Source organism: Eucalyptus grandis, chromosome 6, assembly GCF_016545825.1.
Source record: "Eucalyptus grandis isolate ANBG69807.140 chromosome 6, ASM1654582v1, whole genome shotgun sequence".
In the NCBI taxonomy this organism is placed as follows: domain Eukaryota; kingdom Viridiplantae; phylum Streptophyta; class Magnoliopsida; order Myrtales; family Myrtaceae; genus Eucalyptus; species Eucalyptus grandis.
Genome location: NC_052617.1, coordinates 6,739,892 through 6,757,075, shown reverse-complemented (window position 1 = coordinate 6,757,075; position 17,184 = coordinate 6,739,892). Strand labels below are relative to the sequence as shown.

Below are 17,184 nucleotides of genomic sequence, written 5' to 3'. Positions count from 1 at the left end.
TCAAACCCCGCCTCGCATTCTCGCTTTAAAGAAAGACAGAGAGAGAGAGAGAGAGAGGGAGAGGTTTCCCATTTGCGGATCGGGGAAATCAATGTTCGAAAAGATCAACCTTCCCCATTATCCACGAGATTTCCATTGCCGGGCTTACGCGTAGCTCCCCTTTCCCCACCCCACCTCCACCTCCACCCCGACCTCGACCTCCACCCCCGGTTCCTTTTCTTGGTCAAATCACTGCCACCGGATCGGAATTAACAGTGACCATAACGATAATTACAACAGCTAACCAGGGATAATATCTTCGTGTGTCTTGTATATACTACCTTCCCCTCTCCCTTCCACATCATCGCTATCATCATCTCCGACATCATTAGCTTCGCTTGGCTAGGCTAACCCCTCGCAGTCCTCTGTTTTTTTTTAACAAATCCACCGCCCCTGTTTTCTTCTCCATTCGCGGCTTAAAATATTTGCTTGGCTGAGCTCCTCTGTTTGAATAGGTATTGCTCTTTCTTTGTACTTTTCTTGCTGTTTTTGTGTTTCGGCTGGTGAAGCTGTTGAACTCTGGGAACCCCATTTTATTTTATTTTTCCTTTTTTTCGTTTGTTTGTTTCCTCTTCGACCCCTTTTTCCCATTGACCCTCGTTTGGCTCCCGACAAATGATGGGGAATTGATAAGGAAAAATCTTCTCTTTTTCGGCATTTGGGGTGTGAGCTTTGCTTTGGATGAGCATTAATCAAATGTGCTCGCGGCAGCAGTTGCAGTGATTGAGCTGATTTCTTGTTTCTGGGCTGCTTTGCTGTTCAGAGCGGTTTCGATTTTGTCTGGGTTTAAAGGAAAAGATGGGAGCGGTTTGTTCGGGAGGTACGGAGAAGCACCCGACAGAATCGTCAGGGACCAAGAGTTCAGGATTTTCTGGGAAGCTCAAGTCAAAAGCCAGCTTTACCAAGTCAAGAGAGGTCTCTCATTCGAATCATAAGGGCAGTGATTTTAGGACGACGCCACCAAAGTTCGATTCCGGCGAGTTGCTCTCCTTCTCTAGAGAATTGAAGCCGTCAAAGCCATCGACTCCTGCTAGAAAAGGACTCAGCAAGGTAAGATTTGCCTGTGTGAATCTTGGTTTTTTGTACGGTTATCATTGTTTACGGATGATCAGCAAAATTCGAGGATAGAACTGAGAAAAATTGCCTTGGATGTCTATCGTTTAATTGATAATTTGTGGTCCATTTGAGTCTTAGATGAAGCAAATCTGTGGGGAAGAAACTTGTGCCTATACTAGACGATTCAGCGCATGGGAATTGATGCCATTCTTAACCTTTCATAACTTGAATTTGCCAAAATGGCTTGGAACGCCACACGGAATTCTCATGCATTCCATGCTATGAAAAAGCGTTGCATCTGGTGTTCAGCGAAGAAGAATGCACATAGACCCAGAATTCATGAAAATACAAGTAGTGGTTATCATTTCCCTTCCAAACTGCGACAATTACAAGTTTCAATACAAAGGAGCAATAGCTGTAATTGCTGCTTGATATCAAAGCCTGAGTGCAGATTTTCATCTACCACTGACTAATTATTGTTCCTTGTGGTATATATGGTTGATGATTAAATAAATCATAACGCTGCATGCAATAGGGGGCACTGTGCCTGTTCTTTCCTTTGTGCTCAAATTTTGAAAAGCAAACGTCACAAGTATCAGTGCACATATAAGGCAGAGAATTAGTCTTGCAACAAATTAGTTGATTTGATTTTAAGCCTTTAGGAGTAATACTTCTCCTTTCAAGTGGAAAGTTAGCTTGCTATATGCTTTGATAACTTTCTTGCCTGTCTTATGGTTCGCATCTGTAAGCCCAGTACTTAGCACATTGTTCAATAAGTTTCATCCAATCTATCGTAAACTCAGAACTCTTCAGGGTGGTAGCACGAGTTCTTGCTTTTCCAGTTGAAATCCACTGTTAGTATATACATTCAATAATGTACCGTTTTTTTTAATTTTGAAAGAGTTTCTATTCTAGGTTGTCTTAGAAGTATAGGGCTGCTAAGCGAGATAGTACTCTTTAATTAGCAGCATGATTGTGGTTTAAGTTAACAAACGTTTCTGGCATGGAATCCGGTGCCTTTCTGGTTCGCCCTTCGAGTATTTTTGTGTCGTTTGTTGACATTTTAAAGATTTTTCAGGTTACACCGAAAAATTCATTCATAGGAAAAGCTGGCATGATGGGTTTGGAGAGGGCAGTAGATGTTCTCGATACACTCGGAAGCAGCGTGTCAAATCTGCATTCCAGTAGTGGCTTCTCTGGGATGGCTTCCCGGGGAAATAAGATTTCTATACTGGCATTTGAAGTAGCTAATACAATAGTCAAAGGTGCAAACTTACTGCAATCTGTGTCAGAAGAAAATATCCAGTTCTTGAAGAAGGAGATTTTACACTCTGAAGGGGTGCAGCAACTAGTTTCGAGAGACATGAAAGAGTTGCTAAGTATCGCTGCTGCTGATAAAAGGTAGCTAGAGGCCTTTGGGCCTTATCTTTAAGTAAGCACACGGAACTTGTGGTTTAATAATGCCTAACGTTCTTGGGACATATGCAGGGAGGAACTCGATGTCTTTTCACGGGAAGTAATTAGGTTCGGAGATTTATGCAAAGATCCGCAATGGCACAACCTGGGTCGACACTTCTCAAGGTAATGAGGCTCTAACGAAGCTTTGTTTTTGGTAGGAAAACCACTCCTAGGTGTTGATAGTAACTCAGTTTTCTTGGAATGACCTAATTGTCACAGACTAGGCGTGGAAGACTTGGGCAACGAAATTCTAGGATCTGAAGCAGAAATGATAATGCAAGAATTGAGTACTCTGGCCCAGCATACCTCTGTAAGAATTATGTATACACGTCAGATCTACCTGCTAAATTTTATTTGCTGACCCTTTATCTCTGCTTGATTATGCATTGCATAGAATTTATTTCTATTTATTCCTTGGAAGCGTTGTCCAACTCTAGAAATATAATAAGATAAAATTTTCACAAATATTCTTCAAATTACAGATGTGTAGTTGGAAGGATGTCTGTCCTGCATTTTTTTGCTCACCTGAACTTCTACATTATGTGGCAGATAAATTCGTACTTAATGAAGTTTGTTATTGTGAGGGAACAAATATCACTTTGGTTACACGACGGATTCTTTTGTCTTTCCTTTTCAAATCTTTTCACACTCGACTATTATGTGTCTTTGGTGGTCTAAGCCGGGCTATACTCTTGAAGAACTGAACATTTCCAAAATTTGCAGGAACTGTACCATGAATTGCAGGCTTTGGATCGATTCGACCAAGACTATAGGCAAAAGCTTGAGGAAGTGGAGTCTTTGAATCTCCCTCGTAAAGGTTAGACTTATGACTATATTTTTCCCGATAGTTATACAACCTTTCAGTAGAAAAAATGCAGTTGCTTAAGTTGTTGATATAACTTATTCAGGTCTTCAGACTGGCTTCATTTATTTTCTTCTCTTCTTTGTCGATTTTGTTGTGACTTAACAAGCTGGTTACTAAATATCTAACCACATCAGTTGGTGCTCCCCTACTTAAAGTAGTGGTGCTGTAATAATTCTAACTGCTTCTGTTCTTTGGATGTCAGGAGAAGGTATCTCGATGTTGCACAGTGAGCTAAAACATCAAAAAAAGCTTGTAAAGAGTTTGAAAAAGAAATCTCTCTGGTCTAGAAGCTTGGAGGAGGTAAGAGTGACTACTCGTTAGTGGAATTACACTTTGTGGACTTTCCTGAAGATGCTTGATAAACATGCACACTTACAAATTTGGTTTCTTGTATTAGTTCATCTCTCTGTACTTATTGATAAGTTTAAATTACCTTTGGGCCCTTTCTCGTCGAGAATCTATCCCATCTCAAATGTTGACCGGTTTTGTAGCACGTTGACACTGGACCAACATTGATACTTTCTTGTCTGTCTTTTACTGGACATAATAGGGCACTCCTGTTTTTGTCGCTGATGATAATTTCTTGTAATGCATTGTTCTTATTGCAGATCATTGAGAAGCTTGTTGATATTGTTACCTACATACATCAAGCAATTTGTGAAGCTTTTGGAGATAATGGTACTCATTTTCTTCACTGTATTAGAGAAAAAGACTACAAAAAGATTTTGAATTAAATTGCAGATCCACGGTGTCTGTATCGTGTAGTTATGTCGAAATATTTTGATACAAAAAAATACGAAGCATTTTTAAAAAATGTTGCTCATATATAATCAACTCATATTAGCCTTGACTTTGGCAGTCATAGTCATGCTTCTTTAGGTCTCAAGGACACAAGAGGTATGAGCCTATAGAACAGATCCTGTTCAAGTTAGGTCCTCATGGTCATGCTTCTAATGCTAAGTCGTCACTATTTAAAGATATTTTGGTGGTTTAATTTGCGAGATAACAGAAGTAAAGCGTGAAACAAATTAAAAGCAAATTAGTAGCACATTGTGCAATCCTTAGTCATCTTTGTGGATTTTCATATTAGCGTATGTCCCCTAAAAATCAGCTAGAGGTGACTTTTAATTGTCAAAACCGGTCACTTTCCTTTTGGGGGTGAAGGATATTCCCCTTGGGTTTACTTATTTGGCTTAATAAAGGATCAGTATAACATTTTTGTATGCTTGCGGACCATTCATCTGCATATTTGCAACTCCAATCGGTATAAAAGGACTGGTGATTGAGACTTATCTCTTTCTGTCTAGTCATCGTTCCTATTAAAAGCATGCAACCATGTTAAATTTTATTGCCGGCCTACAAGTGAGCCAAAATGCATTCTGAACCACATTGCTTGTGCTCAATTACCAGGTTCAACATCAGTCTCGAAGGATGCTAACAAAAACAATGACAATCCCCAAAGGTTGGGTGTAGCTAGCCTTGCATTACACTATGCCAACCTAATAAATCAGATAGATACAATTGTAAGTTCCTGACTGCTTACAAGAGGGTATCCTCATGTTCTGAAAGTAGTGTGGATATTTTCACCTGAAGGAAAGATCTATATTTCACTGATTACGATCTTCTGTATTACTTTCCAGGCATCCCGTCCATCATCCCTCCCTCCCAACACGAGGGACACGTTATATCATGGATTGCCTCCTGGTGTTAAGAAAGCTCTACACAGACAACTGCAGAATGCTGATACCAAAGAAGAGGTGCGTGTTCCATCATCAGTTGCGTCAACCACATGGAAAACTGCTTCCCTTGGTTATAGTCATTTGTTGCATATTAATTCAGTGTTAGCCGCTGCTTTCTCTCGCTAAATGACTAATATCTGTTTAGCATTTTGCTTTCTTCAGCTGTCAGTATCTCAGGTGAAGGCCGAGATGGAGAAGTCTCTTCAATGGCTTGTTCCCATCGCGACAAATACTATTAAGTAGGTTTATCAGTTAAAATGATTTGTTTCATTGACGGGCAAAATGTTCTCGTTTGGTTTTTAGGCTTTTATTCACACCGCTTATGTTTCTCTGTTATGTGAATTGACTGCAGAGCTCATCAAGGTTTTGGCTGGGTTGGAGAATGGGCAAACAATGGGTCAGCTAATCTCTCTCTCTCTCTCTCTCTCTCTCTCTCTCTCTCTCACACACACGCATGCACGCATACACACCCAGACATGCCCACTCGCAAGGGCATGCACACCAATGCACTGCTGAAGATGCATAGAAAACTTTTTTTGCTAAACCGAAGATCCAAGGAAGATGCAAATGTTATTTATTAATGATGCGGCATAATCTCACTGGATGTAGAAGTAAAGCCAAACATTCAGTTGGAGTTTGTTAGATCACTTAAGCGATCAATCTTTGATATCTCTAGGGTCGCTCTTATTTAAGTTCTGGTCTTTCGTTTACAGAAATGAGTTTGGCAAGACCACATCTACAAGCAACAGTCTGATTCGCCTCCAAACCCTCTATCATGCGGATAAGCAAAAAGTTGACCTCTACATCCTCGAGCTGATCACGTGGCTTCATCGCTTGGTTGCTCTTGTTCGACACCGGGACCACCTAATCTTCAAGTCTCTGCCGTTTCAATCTTCAAATCTCAAGGACCAGGGTTTTCATCCCAGGATACAGCAATCCTCACCGTTGAACTCCGGAGTCAAGCTGAGGCCAATGCTACTTTCGCCAGAAGATAGGAAACTCTTAAACCAGGTGTGCTGTAGGAGAATGGTCCCAGGAATCAGCAAGAGTCAAGAATTTTCACTCTCTAGGAAGAGGAACAGCAAACTCTGGGCTCTGAGCAAGAGTACTGGAAGCTCGCCGATGTGGGAACACCGAAATTCTAGTCTTTTGGATGTAATAGATGGGTTAGAGTAGAAAAATGAGTTCCCTTGATTTATTTGTTTTTCATTCAATCTATAGTATCAACTATATGATACATAGCTCTTATATGTGTATCGATGTATATGTCCATCAAATCATATAGATCGCCACTATACCTTGTATATCACCAACAATGGCGTTTCTCTACTGATAACCGAAAAGTGGCTGGTGAAACTTTTCTTTGATTTTTTGTGAGAGGAAATCAGAAAGGGGCAAGCGTGTTAAAACCCTTGAAGGCTGTCATCATTGTCTATTGTGAATTAAAGCTCCCTCTTGAAAATTATCACGTTTTCACTTCAACAGTTGGTGAAGGAAACTTTTGCGCTCACTCGCACTGATTTTACGTGCTTTTCTGAATCTCCGCGATGTCAATTGACTCCTTGTCATTTTAATCTCCAACTAGGGATGTTCTTTAGATGGTAGAATACTTCATACCTTAAGAAGCATCGATATTTTTCGAGAACTTTTGTGTCTTGTCCAACATGCTCTGATATGTTCCGACATGCGGTCAACGAGTGTTGAAAAATCCGACACGTGATCAACTCTTCCCGACAAATTGCGGCACGCACGGGGTCAATTTTAAAATTTTCTATATTCGAAGGGTCAAAATATAAATATATGAAAAATAATGAAAATAACAAAAATAAATGGGAAAGAAGAAAATTCTCACTCTTAAATTTGTCACTTCTAAGTTCTGACCTTCCCGGGAGTGGCGATCAAACGCCCTCTTCTCGCCATTGTCACTCCTCTCACCAGCATTGCTTTGCCGCCCTCGTGGCCTACACCATCAGCTATCATAGCCGCCTCCAACCCAAACTAACTCACCCCGACCTCACCTCCACCAGGTGCGTTTCCGTACCCTTTTGCAGCTTGATTCAGTCGATTGGGATCTTAAATTTTCTCGAAAGTCACTTTTTGTGTGCAAACTTATCTAACTATGTTGTTTGGCAGCCCTTTCTAGGAGATCCCATGTCGCTGTGTGTTTACATCTAGGGAAAAATGTTGGACACGGTCGACGTTTGCCGTGAGGAGTCAAATTCGATTGAAACTTGGAATTTGAGTAGTTTCGTTACTTTCGGAATGACACCTAGTTAGGAAATTCCATATTTTTGCTAATTTAGGATTAGTGATTTTGTGACCCAATTATGGATAGTTGGCTCATGATCAGGAAGATTGATAAGGATGAAGTAGAAGAGACTCAATATTTGTATGATTCATAGATTCGTGAAAGTAGACCTAAAGTTGTAATTTTTTTTTTTTTGTATGAATTTAGTGATTTCCTCTTCTTCATACTTCGAGAGTTATTGTCCTAAATTTTCTTTTTTTGAAACCTTGTTTTGTAGAGGAGCTCCAAGCTAGTCTTTATTAGGAACTCCAAACTCTGTTTAGAACTATAAGAAATCTCATTAATCTTCGACAAGTATAAGAAAACATGACATAGGACATGTTCCTTCAAGTTTACTCTTTCATGTTTGCAATTTTTGAGTTTCTCATTTAATCTCTGTCAAATTAAAATAATAAATGATATCATTAAAAGTTGGATTGATGTTTATTCTATATTATCTTTTTTATTATTTATTTATACTTAATGTATAATGTGTCAAAACGTGTCAAAATTATTTATTTTTTTTAGAAATGACGCGTCCTCGTGTCGTATGACGCTATATAATTTGTACTCGTATACTAAGTCATAGCAGCCTAGCAGGTGGAGAATGCACAGTGGATGCTCAGCGACGTGTTGAATGTTCCTCATAACGTGGCGTCATTACTCCAACGTATTTACCTCCTGCTGTGTAATGTCGCGTAGCAGCAGCAGAGAACCGAAATCAGGCCGGTCAGATACATGCTTCGTCGCATTGAGCACGACCCCTTAGTGCTGCTGTTACATCGGCATTGTCTCCCAGTCCTTTTTCAGCTAAGTGGATTGGATCGCCCTGCAGAAGCGAGATACTGTGGTGCCGATTTACACCACGACCGCTTTCATTGATGCACTGAGAATAATTGATGAGCTCAGTCTACCATGGACGCAGATCTCTCTCTCTAGGGTTCTCCTGGCTTATTCGACCAAAACAGCACCTGTCGCATGATGCAAACCGGTTTCTTCCCACGAGCAAGAGAATCCCTCCCTAGCATTATGTCAAAGTGACAAAATAGATGGCTCATTGTCTGTTTGCTCTACAGAGAACAGGGTACTACAACTACATGGGGAGATGAGTAGAGCTCACGTTGTCTCGAAAAAGCAATTGTGCTGGCGTGTCGTTTGGGCACACTTCTGATTCAACTTTGTTTGGTAAAGAGCTAAGTAAAAGAAGCCATGCCGCTTTAGCTAAAGGGCGAGGCGCGGGCGGTGGTTGCTGCGTTCATGAACGATGGAAAGTCCCACATCGACAAGGAGGAAAGGAGCGCGTAAGGAGCTTAGTTGATAAAAAAGGGAGGTGGAGAAGCGGTCAAATCATGATCCTTCAGGCAGTTTAACGGGGGATGATGAGTGGTCAATGCTCGCGATGATAAAAGATGCGAGAGGGGTGTACCAACCCACGCCTGGTTACGACAACCTGGGCACTCCAATCATCTGTACCTTCTGATCCCCAATGCCTCGAAGGACCCTTCCCACCACGTTTTTTCATTTAAGTTTTTCCATGTCATGTTTTGCATCAGCTGTTAGATACCGCGTTTTCAATTCAAAGTTGTTTAAAATCATGTTGCCGTTTTGCGTCGGTCGTTTGGGGCTGGGCTAGGGTTTGGGACTCTGGTCACGGGTCTAGGCATCGAAGTTGCTCATCGAGGTGCTTGAGGACTCGATGCTTGGGCCAAATTGACTCTGACCTAGACATAGTTGTTGGTTTTGAGGGTCGTGCGTTAGCCGGACCCTATCTTTCGTCGATTGAACAATTCATAGCAAGTGTCGTCGTCAAAATGTTTTTGCGTATTTGACTGATTTTGCTGATTCAGCAGCAAAAGTTTTTTAAAAATTTCTTCTGAGAGCTCACCCGTCATTGTCTTTGAACTCCCGATGCTATATCGTGTTGCGGGAACTCGATATAATATAGCAAAGATGCACTCCCAAGGGCCTTAGTAGTAGGCATAATGAGTAAGAGCCCGGATCTTGCAAAGGCAGTGCTAGCTTCGAATGTCCAGCTTGAGCCCGTTTAGTCCTTTGCCTCTCGCCAGCCTTAGTTTCTAGTGGGCTTTGAGCTTTATCTCCACCATTCATTTTCACATAATTCTCCGATTATGGAGAAATCTTCCATAGAACGTGTGACTTTGATTTTCCTTCACGCTTTTCACTCGAGTTTAACCTCTTAATCTCATGAATTGATCACATCATAAAAATGTGATGTCCTCGACGTAACCGAGAACGACCCACTTTCACATCAAGCTATTTTGAATTAGGCTGGATGATATCTATAATCCTGACTTAAAAGAAAGATTGAAGCGCCGAACTCTAAAGCGGAGTTTAATGCGTTAATTAAACATCTGTGGCTGGAGGTACGTGCTCCAGAATGGAACTAGTATTTTCACACTTTTGAGTACTCGTATTGACATTGGGTGAATGAATCTTCTTAGTATGAGAAAAGGAACTAGACAGAAAGCGCTTCCAGAAAACTGAATAACAGGAAGGAAGAAAAGCTTTAACAAAGTTAGAACTTTGTTAGACTAGACTCTAACTTGATGGTTGCAGATAGAGTCCCATCAGCCACTTTAATTGTAAATTAGGGAATCATGATTAATGTCTGCTTAGACCGACAAATTTTCGACATATCAAGTATACAAGACAGATAAATTACGTTTTTCTTGTCTTAAATTCACGTGGGAAATGAAGTACGCAATTTGTGTTAAAAAGAGTTTAAATGAATGAGGGCTACAATTAGTATAGTTTTCCCAAAGGATTTTTATTTTTTAAAGTCTCTTGAAGAAAATATGAAGAGTCTGGTAAACTTTTTTAAGATCTTTTTATCCAAATGCCAGCCTTGGCAAAATTTCAAGCCCAAAGTAGATCCTTATTTGCTTTGGGCATTTGCTTTGGGTTTTAGCATTTGCAAAATGCTATTTTTAGAGTTAAATGATTATTTTCCTTTCAAAACTACCTTCACTAATTTTTCATTTTACCAATTTTGCCTTTGCTGATATTACTCATCTTATCTATGCGAGGGCAATTTGGTCGGTGGTCACCCAAGTGACGATTGCCTAGGGTCTCATGATCTCAAGATGGCAATCTAGATTGTGCAACCTCAAGCGACTCAGATAAGAGACACCTAAGGTTGTGCGGCCTATAGAAAAAAAAAATCCACCAAAGTTCTTTATAAGAAGAAACTTGCCAAACACTAATTAACTCAAAATTTATTTATAAAGAACTTTTTACCAAGCATGATTTATATTTCCCCAAACTCCTTCGAGTTAAAAGCCTTTTGCTATGTTTGGTCATTTGGATATCTAACTAGGATAGGACTAAATATGATATGATACGAAATTGAGGGGATTTTGGTATATCATATCAATTGTTTCGTGATTACAGAGATAAAGTTGGATATATTATATATAAAACACAAATTTTATAAATGGAGATGGTAGAAATCTCTTATAACACTCTTGTCTACTTTATTTTTATTTATTTATTTTATTTTATTTTTCACTTTTTAATTAATTTCTTTTTTTATTTCTTTCTTCTACTTCCATCATTCTCTAATAAATTTTTATTAAATAGAAATTGTATTAATATACCTAAATTACCAAAACACCTAAAATATATAATGAATTTATATTTATATATTGAATTTATATTATAAGGTAAAATTAAATTACAATATATTTAAAAATAAGGTTAAATTAAAAATCAAAATTTTATTCTTTTTTGTTATTTGAATTTCTTATATTATAATTTAAATATTATTTATGTTGAGATATAATTTTAAATTTGTTAGTTTAAGAAGTTTATTACTTGAGAAAAATAACTTTCATTTTATGAATATTATAAATTCTATCCACTTTTATATCACCTTTCTCATGAGATAATTTTATTTGGTTTATATTCCCTTTATATATGGTTTTATCCTATTTTGAGTAGGCACTAAATACATTATAGGATAAATCTCATCTCATCCTGAATTTTTATCCTAACCATCAAATGTAATCTTTGTGTTTCCCAAAGTTCATTTCCAAAACCAAACCAACACACTAGAGTGTTCTTAACATTGTTATTGCTGTGCAGGTGAGCCAACCGTCGTGGGCTGAACAACCTTTTTCGGGCTCAAATTAGGTTAACGAATGTGGGCTTAGCTATACGCCGCAGAACGAAAACCTGCGAATCTCTTATTAATTTATTTTCCGGGGAAAAAAAAGGAAAGACCAATCAGCAGTCTTTAACGTTAATGTATATTTAATTATTTGTGTAAACAAGAGGGCGTTTTGTCGGGAGGTACACGTGGAGGGACACTAATGGGCATCCTAAACTGTAAACTGTAAAGATGAATAATAATAATATAATAATAATAAAAGGGCAGGATTTCATCGTACTAGGGTTCGCCTCGAAATCGCAGTAGACCCACCGCCCAATGCACGCCGGCTCGACACGTGTCCCTCGAACGGGCCATTCCTGTTGCGGTTGTCCCACTGTTCCGAAATCCGGGGACTTTTCCTGTAATTTATTATTTGTTGGAGGGCAGAAGTGGACAGAAGAGTGCAAGATCCAAAGGTAAAACAGTGGAACTAGATCAACCGAACCGACCAATACCCAATTATTCAAATCGTCCTTGCCGCCAAAAGAGACGAAGAAGGAAAAAGAAATCATCGTTCATGAATTCTCCTCTTTAAACCATTGGGGACATGAACCTGAACTTTCACATCAAAATATATATTTTCAACCAATTATAGTGTTGCCATATTCGTCATTTAAAGACACAGCATATATTTGAAAACTACGTATGTGTAGTGTTGTGAAGCTATTTAGTGCTCAGGGGACAATCATATGTGTACTTGATGTGGACGACATGATTTTTGATCTCCTATGCAGCAAATATAAATAACTCCATCTTTTTGGTGGACAGATCCACACGTTACTTTAATAAGGGCTCTTGAGAGCACAATTGAATGGAAGGACAAAAAGCAAGCGAGAGGAGGAAAATTTTGAGATAAAGTAGTGCAGCTATTTTTGTTAATCTCCAAATCTTTCTCAATTATGAAATAGATTCAGAGTTGTATGCTTATATATATATATATAAATATATGTATATGTATTCTTCTTGTTTGTATGTATCTTTTTTTATATATGTCGACCTTTAAAAAGCATAAAGAGATATGCGCAGTTTTTTTTCTTCAAATCTCAAAGAAACCTTTTCCCCACCACATTTCTTATTAGTTAGTTACAACTATAGACATCAACCACAATGTTAATTCTTATAATTATTCGAATCATTTCTTTTTGCTTGATTAACCTCAATCAAAAATATAGTTTTGTGTTTATACCGACGTAATCTTTTTATCCATATCTCTTTGATCCTCACACAAAGAATAGCAATGCCACGGATGCAAACCTATAAAGTCAAAATAATTCTTCTTCTTTTTCCAACAATGTAACTTCTAGCCGGATATTACGCAAGCAAACGTTTAAATCTACCTCACCGCAAAATAATTCATATTTATTTTCTTAATATCAGAATTATCATTCTAGGGTCAAATCATAAACAGAATTGTGGGCAGTGGGAAGGTCATGGGAGAATCAAAAGCGAAACCCGCAGAGGCGGCTTGACGCTCCCCTCTCATCAATACAGATTTTGATGCAAACATCATTTAATCAAAACGTACGAAAAATCAACAGCGGTTCATCTGTCGGACTTAAATTCCCGATCTCCTTCGGAATCTTCATCCACCGTCATCGATGAAGTGGCCGAAAGGGCAAGTCAACATGACAACGTTGTCATGTCGGGCAATTTGTCAAAGCGCACCGTCCGCCTCGTTCGACGGAACTCGAATTCCCTCGACGCGTTCGTTCCTCCACAGAAACCGGTGCCCCCACCACTCCCCCGCCTCGACGTGGATCCACATCGGTCTCCCGCGCGAATCTTTAGGAACACGCAGTTTCCATCGAAAAAGGACAGCGGAAAAAGGAAAAAATCGAAGCACGTAATTGACATCGCACCGTGTGCAAATTCGAACGTTAGCCGAAGCCGACAGAGTTCCATTTTAGTCCCTCTTGTGGTCCCAGGAATAAACATTTCGATATGGAACAATTTTTTTTTTTTAAAATACATATTTAGCCGTATTCTTTTGACATTAAGAAGTCTGTTCCCATCTTAAAGCAAATTGCATTTTCCTTCGGAATAGCAATTTCGTCGATCCATTTATCGTGTCAGAAAGCCCCCAGTTTCCAATTTTTCAGTTTCACCTGAGATCCATTAAAGGGGTAGCATCTCGTATTTTCAATTTTTTTTTAATTTTCGAAAACAGAAAAACTTCCAAAACGAACGAAATACACCTTTTTTTTTTTCCTTTTCCTGAAAGCGGTGCAGTGAATAGTCCTTTTTTTTTTTTTATAAAAAAATGAATAGTCTTTTTTTTTTTTCAATTTCATTAAATTTGTCCAGCTCAGACAGACGACGACGAGGAGCCCGAGATTGTCCCCATCTTATCTCCAACTCCTGCATGTGCGGGCAGAGAGAGATTCTAATCGAGAGACGACGCCGACGTTTCGCTGAGTCATCCCCGAATCTGGATAAGCCTCAACCCCTGCTCCTCGTTAACCCACCTCCAACTAACCATGGTTAACCCCCACACCCGGACTCCCTATATAGTCTATACAACCGAACTTTCCTTAACCGCAGCAGCACGCAGCTCTCCACTCTGCAGCAGAAAACCGCCAACCGAAATCGAAATCGAAATCGAAATCGAATCGAACCCAAAACGCACACAACGCCGCCATCTCCATCCGCATTGAAGTTGCCAATGGCGTCCGCGTCCCTCTCTCTCCGCCGTCTCCTCCCCCCCGCCCTCCCTCCCGCCGCGGCTCCCCCGCGCCCCCGCCGTCCGCCGCCCGGTGCCGCCCGGCCCGCGCCTCCGCCTCCTGCGCGTCCACCGCCGAGAGGCCGAGGCCGATGGCCGCGGGGCCCCACTCCCAGTCCTCCTCCTCGCTGTACGACGTGCTGGGGATCCGGGCCGGCGCCACGGGCCAGGAGATCAAGACCGCCTACCGGAGGCTCGCCAGGGTGCTGCACCCGGACGTCGCCGCGTCCGCCGGCGCGGGGGCGGCGGCGGCGGGGCGCGAGTTCATGCGTGTCCACGAGGCGTACGCCACTCTCTCGGATCCAGACCGGCGGGCCGACTACGACCGGACGCTGTTCCAGGGGCCTGGCCGGTTCGCCGTGTCGACCGCGGCGACGGCGCATGGCCCGAGCCGGAGGTGGGAGACGGATCAGTGCTGGTAGCTAGGAGGGCCCACGAGTTAGTGTTAGAGATAAGTTGATAAGATCAAAGTCGTTGGGGGATGATGGCGGCCTGCATTTTAAGTGGCTCCACTTCTGATCCCTGATGAAGATTAGTTAGGCTTTTAGCACTTTTTTTGAAGTTGTCGGGATTGAGGACACGAGCATGTATGTATATTTCCAGGGGAGTTTTTGTACCAGATGTTGGCGCCCTTTTTCGACAGCCTGAAATCTCAATAGAATGTGTTTCCTTTACCTTTGCATTTTCTTCTTCTGTAAGTCCGTTTGGTCTATGGAGTGTCGAACACTGTTGAGAGATGTAATGCCGTTAGATGCATACTGACATAACTGCCTCAAATAATGTTGAGGGATGTAATGCCGTTAAATGCATGCCGAATACAACTCATTTGAACTCCTCTCTTTCGTGAGGGGGAGAGAGCCTCAAATATGGTAAAAAACTTGATTTGTTCTTATTTTTCAAATAGAAAGATTGTCTCAAATAAAGGAAATGACTTTGGTTAAATCAAATAAAGATATCTCGTTAGTTGCCGGCCAATTAAATTTTTCAACCGATCAAGAGTATTTTCGTTATTTGTTATTTTTCCTTATTTTCTTCATTTTTTGTTAGATTATTCTTCTTTTTTCGCCGGTGGTCGAATGGCCATCGGTGATGCCCACAAAAGGCTAGGCTACACGTCGGCCACGGGCAACCCTTGCCTAGGGCCATTCATGAGGTTGGCCCTTGCTAGTCTTAGGCAAGGCCAACCCTTGCCAGATCTGGCGAGGATGGCCTCACCTACTATTGGCGAGGGCTGGACGACTCACCGATCGCGGCCAGCCACCCTCGCTAGATCTAGCAAGGGTCAGCCTTGTTTGCCCCAAATGAGGGCTCGACCACCCTTGCTAGATCTAGCAAAAGTCGACCTCAGGGCTCAACCATCCTCACCGACCCTTACTAGCAGCCAGTTTGGCGAGGGTTAGCCTCGCCTGGGGCCGGCGAGGGCCAACCTCACGGATGGCCCTTAGGTGAGGGTCGTGTTGCCCAAGTGAGACCATCCCTTGCCTGTGGCCAATGTATGCGGCCCTCGCCGACAAGGGTGACCCTCGCCTAGCCCTCTGTGGGCATCGCCAGTGGCTAGTCGGCCATCGGTGAAGAGGAAGAAGAAGAATTAAGAAAAAAAAATGACAAATGATGAAAATATTCTCGATCGTCGAATAGTCAAGTCCTCAATTGAAATGGACATGGTCATTTCAGGTTCTCATTTGAGATAACATCCAAGCCCTTATTTGAGAAATTGGTGTTACCTCAATTTCTTATTTGAAACAATGTCTACTTTAGATTTTTATTTAAGAAAATAAAGGCATCTTTGAGTCCCTTTTGAAATTTTCCCTAGAAAAATTGTTCAAAAGTTATAAATATGTTGTGCAATTATCAATTCAGCAATGAACCCTCAATTATGTCAATTTAGCTATAATTTTTTTGACAACTTACAAATTTTTTTGGACAAGACAACTTAAATTTAGTTTTAAAACTTTTGTAATTTGTTGATTTAAGCCAAAATATTTTTAATAATTTATCAATTTAATCATTAATGTGGTGGTTTAGTCAATGGTGATCGTTTTGCATAACATTGTCAATAATGATGTGAATAATTTATATATTTTTATGTATTTTTTCCTTCTACTTTTCCTTTTTTTTTCCCATTGTTGCCGATCTCGAGTGAGGGTCATCCTTACTTGGGTGAGTGTGGCCCCAAATCTGACAAGAGCTACCCTCGCCAGGCTAGCGAGGTTGATCTTTGCAAGATTAGCGAAGGGAAAAGAATTAAAAAAAGAATTTTTAAAAAATAATAAAAATAGTTAAAATTATTCACTTCACCACAAGTTGTGACAATGAAGGGAAAAAGAAAAAGAGAATAAAATGAATTTAAAATATAAAAATTACAAAAATCACTTACGTTAACGCCGGTTGTGTTACGTAGAATGTTCAACATTGACTAAACTACTATGCCCGTGATATTTGGCTAAAATTGACTCAAATAATTAAATTGACAAATTGTTAAAATATTTAGATTAAATTGACAAATTGCTAAAAGTTTTAGGATTAATTTGACACAAGTAAAAAGTTTAAAAGATTTATGACTAAATTGATATAATAAAAAGACGTAGTATTAAATTAACCTCTGTAGATTAAGACTTTAGATGAATTTCTTGTATTTTCTTTAGAGCATACTTTTTCTTGACCTTGTACAAGAGAATGTTGCCAGTAGCCTCGTCAACCATTAGATCTAAACCTGTCGACACCAATCATTGCATCATATATTTCTCAATTGTACAATCTAAAGCTCATTAATGCCAATCATCAAATTAGGGTATGACACGATTTACCTTGAACCATAGACTTGGCCTTGTTATTCAAATTCAACTAAGC

At 40.2% G+C, this 17,184-nt stretch overlaps 2 protein-coding genes and 1 non-coding gene across 4 annotated transcripts; all 3 read left to right on the top strand.

Annotated features, from left to right (window-relative positions):
* Window positions 1-201: 201 nt before the first annotated feature.
* On the top strand, window positions 202-6,570 carry LOC104448123 (protein PSK SIMULATOR 2). Of its 2 annotated transcripts, XM_039315958.1 has the most exons (13): window positions 202-494; window positions 803-1,089; window positions 2,174-2,496; window positions 2,584-2,676; window positions 2,773-2,863; window positions 3,277-3,370; window positions 3,621-3,718; window positions 4,027-4,096; window positions 4,829-4,941; window positions 5,059-5,175; window positions 5,320-5,396; window positions 5,510-5,554; window positions 5,871-6,570. In XM_039315958.1, exons 2-13 carry the CDS (start codon window positions 838-840, stop codon window positions 6,331-6,333), a joined length of 1,836 nt encoding a protein of 611 aa, XP_039171892.1. In that variant the 5' UTR covers window positions 202-494; window positions 803-837; the 3' UTR covers window positions 6,334-6,570. The 2 variants fall into 2 exon arrangements, with proteins under 2 accessions (XP_039171892.1, XP_039171893.1); XM_039315959.1 differs by lacking the exon at window positions 202-494 and having other exon boundaries at window positions 524-1,089.
* Window positions 6,571-8,815: 2,245 nt separating this feature from the next.
* LOC120295205 lies at window positions 8,816-8,928 on the top strand. Its single transcript, XR_005552563.1, has one exon. It is a non-coding gene; the product is annotated as a small nucleolar RNA Z279/snoR105/snoR108 (small nucleolar RNA).
* Window positions 8,929-13,254: 4,326 nt separating this feature from the next.
* Window positions 13,255-15,016, top strand: LOC104448121 (chaperone protein dnaJ 11, chloroplastic-like). Its single transcript, XM_039314262.1, has 2 exons — window positions 13,255-13,458; window positions 14,157-15,016. Exons 1-2 carry the CDS (start codon window positions 13,255-13,257, stop codon window positions 14,754-14,756), a joined length of 804 nt encoding a protein of 267 aa, XP_039170196.1. The 3' UTR covers window positions 14,757-15,016.
* The last annotated feature ends 2,168 nt before the right edge of the window (window positions 15,017-17,184 follow it).

Bases quoted from the DNA above. Each gene is read 5' to 3' on its own strand.
- LOC104448123 (XM_039315958.1), top strand. From the start codon at position 838: ATGGGAGCGGTTTGTTCGGGAGGTACGGAGAAGCACCCGACAGAATCG. The intron at 2,497-2,583 runs GTAGCTAGAGGC...GGACATATGCAG, and splicing joins ATCGCTGCTGCTGATAAAAG to GGAGGAACTCGATGTCTTTT. The intron at 4,942-5,058 runs GTAAGTTCCTGA...ATTACTTTCCAG, and splicing joins TAAATCAGATAGATACAATT to GCATCCCGTCCATCATCCCT.
- LOC104448121 (XM_039314262.1), top strand. From the start codon at position 13,255: ATGTCGGGCAATTTGTCAAAGCGCACCGTCCGCCTCGTTCGACGGAAC. The intron at 13,459-14,156 runs GTAATTGACATC...CCTTAACCGCAG, and splicing joins AAAGGAAAAAATCGAAGCAC to CAGCACGCAGCTCTCCACTC.